General features: G+C 38.0%; 1 protein-coding gene across 1 annotated transcript; it reads left to right on the top strand.

Annotated features, from left to right (window-relative positions):
- Window positions 1–263: 263 nt before the first annotated feature.
- Window positions 264–1,847, top strand: LOC114423525 (fasciclin-like arabinogalactan protein 1). Its single transcript, XM_028390318.1, has one exon. It carries the CDS (start codon window positions 351–353, stop codon window positions 1,596–1,598), a length of 1,248 nt encoding a protein of 415 aa, XP_028246119.1. The 5' UTR covers window positions 264–350; the 3' UTR covers window positions 1,599–1,847.
- Window positions 1,848–5,162: the final 3,315 nt, after the last annotated feature.

Genomic DNA, 5,162 nt, shown 5'->3' on the forward strand with positions numbered 1-5,162 from the left:
ATTTAAGTTGTTTCAAATTAAATATTAAAATAAAATAAATACTTTAATATTAATTTATTCAACTCTCTCGATCTTTTAAGAAAATAGCATAATCTCATACTTTTACCACGTTCCTTAAATTCAAATATTTTTTGTCCAGTATACCAAATACATGAATATTGTAAGAATGAGTAATGAGTCTTGTTCCTCTCTCCAATGGCAGAAACCGTAATAATCTGAAATCCGAAGCCTCATTTCCTTGACCCCTCTTATTAGTACCTCCCCTGTTTCCTTTCCTTCATTCTTCACTGTCCTCTCTCGCCGCCAGATCTCAGACACACACTCTCACTCTCTCTCCCTCACCTTCCATAATGCAGCTCCTCCGGCCACTGCTCGCGGCGGCGCTGCTCCTCCTCGCCACCCTCTCCGACGCGCACAACATCACCAGCATCCTCGCAAAGCACCCCGAGCTCTCCACCTTCAACCACTACCTCACCCTCACCCACCTCGCCCCCGAAATCAACGGCAAAACCACCATCACCGTCTGCGCCGTCGACAACGCCGCCATGTCGGACCTTCTCTCGAAGCACCCCTCCATCTACACCGTCAAGAACGTCCTCTCCCTCCACGTCCTCCTCGACTACTTCGGCGCCAAGAAGCTCCACCAGATCACCAACGGCACCGCCCTCGCCGCCACAATGTACCAAGCCACCGGCACCGCCCCCGGATCCGCCGGCTTCGTCAACATCACCGACCTCCACGGCGGAAAAGTCGCATTCGCCCCTGAAAACAACGACGGCACACTCTCCTCAACGTTCGTCAAATCGGTGGAAGAAATCCCTTACAACATCTCCGTAATTCAGATCAGTAAGGTTCTCCCCTCTGCCGCAGCGGAAGCCCCTGCACCCGCACCCACCCAACAAAACCTCACCAACATTATGTCAAAACACGGTTGCAAAGTCTTCGCCGACACTCTCTCTGCTCAACCCGACGCTCTCAACACCTTCAATGACAACCTCGACGGTGGCTTAACCGTCTTTTGCCCCCTCGACGACGCGTTTAAAGCCTTTCTCCCCAAATTCAAAAACCTAACAAAATCTGGTAAGGCCGCGCTTCTTGAATTCCACGCTGTTCCGGTTTACCAGTCCAAAGCTACTCTCAAATCCAATAACGGACTTCAGAACACTCTCGCCACTGATGGCGCCAACAAGTTTGACTTCACCGTTCAAAACGACGGTGAAGATGTTACTCTGAAGACGAAGCTTACAACTGCCAAGATCACCGACACTTTGATTGATGAACAGCCGCTTGCGATTTTTGCTATTAATAAGGTGCTTCAGCCTAAGGAGTTATTTAAGGGTGAGGCGGAGGCTCCGGCGCCGGCGCCGGAGCCTTCTGCCGCCGACGCTCCTGCGCCGGCGAAGAAGGGGAAGAAGAAGAAGAAGGCGGCTGATGCGCCGGCGGATGATTCTGATGCTCCTGCTGATTCTCCCGATGACGCTGCCGATGTGACCGCCGATGATAGTAACGACGCCGTTAGACGTAACGGCGGGAGGTACGGTGGTGGTGTTGTTGCCTTGGTTTTGAGTTTGGTTTTTGGGTTACCGTTAATGCTTTGATGTGAGTTAATTAAAAAAAAAAAAAGAGTTTAGGGTTTTTTTTCAAGGGGGATTCGAAGTGATATTCCTTTTTTTTTTTCTGTGTTTTTTAATATTTTTATTTGATTATTGTCGTATTTGATAATGTTGTGTAATTTTGCTGGTGGTGAGAGAGAGCGGGAATTGATACACTGATGTGAATGTTTTTATAATGTAAACAATTTGTTTAATTTCCTCCAATGAGCGTTAATTAGAGATCTGTTATGGTAATGTAGATCTTAAATTTTTATTTGTTGTCTCTTACAACATGTGAAAACAGTGTTTGCATTTCTGTTAGAAGACATTTGTTGTGTTGTGATGCAAGATTTTAGGGTGTATGCACTTTGCAGTTTTGAATCTCATAATAAAAAAATTAATTTTAAAAGATAAATTTATTAGTATTTAATAAAATGAGTCAAAGGACTAGACCATCTTAATCCTCTTCCAATTATTGTTTGTACTACTTAGTTACAGTTGAGTGTTTTTAGGTTTTGGTAGGGATTAGATGAAATCATTTGAAATTGACTGAATCAAAGAGTGAAGCCGACACCTAACATTGTAGGCATAAATTCACTACTACTAGTTGTTTTGTAGGCATAAATTCACTACTGTATGGTTGTTTTGTCCAGAAGTTGGACACTTGTTAGAATTAATGTGTTCTGTAATGTTGTCGACAAGGACAAAGGGTGGATCCTTTGGCTCTGCTTGTTTTTTTTTTTTTTTTTGTCTTGATCAGTGTTTGGTGCTGCATTTAAATTGGTTGTAGTGGCTTGTGGTTATTGTTTTTGAATTTAAACGTTTTCATAGAGTTAAGCAAAGAAAATGAAGCATGCGGATAAGGTTTATAGATTCAGAACTAGTAATGAACAAATCAATTTACGGGATAGTTTGTTAGTTTAACTGGAAACTAGGTTATGTAAAAAAAAAAAAAGGAAACTGGGTTGCTTTCATTATTATTTATTTCTGTCATTTCATAAAAGTTCATTTTATATATTATAATATTAAATATGTTTGTACTACTACATAACTGGAAATATATTGTTTTTTGTTCTTGTTATTTTCTTTTCCGTAACTTTGATTTTTTGGTCTTCTGTCTTTAATTCTTGTCGTGACGGTAGGTATTAAAATAAAAAAATGTTATAGTTATATTTTGCAACTAGTGTATTATATATATAGGAACACGAAACATGTTATGAGGACTAATGAATATTGTAAGAATAATTTTTTTTACGAGAATTAAAAATAAAAATCACTTCACTTACAGTAACTTCTATTTTTATATTTTCTAACACTTTTACTTATATTTATTTGGTCACTGGTTTTCTTTTCTTTTGATGACAAATTTCAAAAGTTTTCAAAGGTACTCTTAGTCACAATTTAAAATCCACGAGTTCCAATTGGCTAAGGAATTTCAATCGTTAACCAGTTTCCTTCTCACCAGGGAAGGTAATTTCTAACACACTACTGTGAAGAAAATGTAATCGTTGTGCTGCAATTTCTCTACCAAAATTTGTAACACTGGAGTCATTCATAAATTCAGTGGTACATGTATTTATTCATTCATGACGATTTATGGGTTTAGACAATCTGCAAGGCAAAATATAACCACTATAAACAACAACAAAAAAGAAAAGAAAGCATCATGCTTATTTTTGTCAAGATGTGTTACTAGTGCTTCTTATTTCAAATTAAACAGAAAAATGTTTAAGATGTAATGTATCATACAGTGAAAGCATACAAACTGGTGAGGTTATTGCCACTAATACTAGTCAATAAAGTTGCTTTGTTTGCTAAGAAGTAAGCACACAGTGAGTGACTGAGTGTGGTGGCCAGAACCAGAAATGGTAAGTTACTCGTGCGCTTTACTCCTTTTGCAAGTCCCACGCTGGTCCTCACATCTCATGAGGACTACTTCTATATATAAATTGGAATCGGCTTTAAAGTACAAGTCACGACCCACGCAGCTACTCACTTACTGAGTGCAGTTAGGGGTGGGAATAGGTCAGGCTGGCCTACAGGAGCCTACGACCTGACCTACATAAAGTCTGACCTGGAATTTAATTAAAAGGCTAGGCTCAGGTTTTTATAAAAGTCTATTTAATTAAATAGGTTAGATTTAGGCTTATTAAAAAGCCTTATAAGCCTGATAGGCCGGCCTATATATATATTTATATTATTTTTTGGATATAATTAATATTTTTTTTTAAACTAGCAGATTTCATTCCTATAATTAAGTAAAACTATTATCAAATTACGTTTTTATACAAATCATATCTTATCATATCCAATTACGTTCTTATACAAAAATTATATCCTATCATATTTACGTTCCTATGCAAAAATCATATCATTTTTCTATCACGTTTCCTTTTTTTAATTCTCCTATTACGTTCCTAAATAAAAGATTTATTGTAAAAAGACAATCAGGCCAGACCAGACTTTTAAAAAGGTCAGGCCGAGCCAAAATAAAAGTCTTTGATAGGCTATAGGCCAGGCTTAGGCCTGAAAGATTCATCGTAGACTAGGCTCAGACCTTTCAAAGCCTGGCCTGGCCTGACCTATTTCCACTCCTAAGTGGAGTGTGAATTATTCTTTGGCTGTTTTACTAATCAGTATTCTGTACCCTCTGCAATGTGCTTCCTGCTATCAGTGGCATACGAGTAATTTTTTAAGGTATCTCTCTTTAGAGTGGCTCCACAATCCAATCTCAATCTTTGTTCATTGCTAATTGTTAATTGTAGATGCTAATTAGTCACTAGAGGGGTAGTTTCTGATGCATTTTTAATAAAGGACGCGTTCTAGTATTAAGATTATATTACTAATCAAAACATGGAGAAAGGTTTGTAATTTGTTAGATCCTTATGTAATAAAGTGACAATTGAGTACTTAGAGGATAGTTTCCCTTCGCAACAGAGGGTTTTTTCCCTCTTGGAATAAACTAGCTTCTCATAAGGTGTGAGTTTGTCATGACATCATAATTTATCTCGAGAAATAAATAATAGGTGGTCCAGTCCAACATTAATTGCATTCGGTGGCCTAGCTCCGGACAATCATGGGCTTCTTGTTTCTTCCCTCTTCTCCCAGATGCAGAAACTACTCTTTTACTCACCGGATTCACATACATAAAGAAAAATGTTTTGCCCTCAAACACTTGTCATTGTGTAAGGATCCTGAGGCCATTTTGGTCGTTAGCTAGGACACATCCAATAAACTTTGCCTTCTCATCAACCAGGGTTATATTTTTTCCTTTCCCTCAGTAGAATTTTATGTGAAGGATTGTATGAACATTTTCAATTCTAAAGAGAAAAATTGAGTTTAATGGGTATAACATCAAAATTGAGTTTAATGGTTACCAAGCTTTTAACAAAAGGTCTACCACTACAATTTTATAGTTATAACATCAATTTTTTTAGGTATCTAATCTCAACTATAAATTGTGTTAGATCGACAATTAGTCTCAAAACTGACTTAAAAGATCAAAACATATGAAAATAAGTCAAATAAGAGTTAAGGTTCTAATTATGGTGATTAGAAGAAAAAAAATCT

The sequence above is a fragment of the Glycine soja genome, chromosome 8 (assembly GCF_004193775.1).
Source record: "Glycine soja cultivar W05 chromosome 8, ASM419377v2, whole genome shotgun sequence".
Classification (NCBI taxonomy): domain Eukaryota; kingdom Viridiplantae; phylum Streptophyta; class Magnoliopsida; order Fabales; family Fabaceae; genus Glycine; species Glycine soja.

Bases quoted from the DNA above. Each gene is read 5' to 3' on its own strand.
- LOC114423525 (XM_028390318.1), top strand. From the start codon at position 351: ATGCAGCTCCTCCGGCCACTGCTCGCGGCGGCGCTGCTCCTCCTCGCC.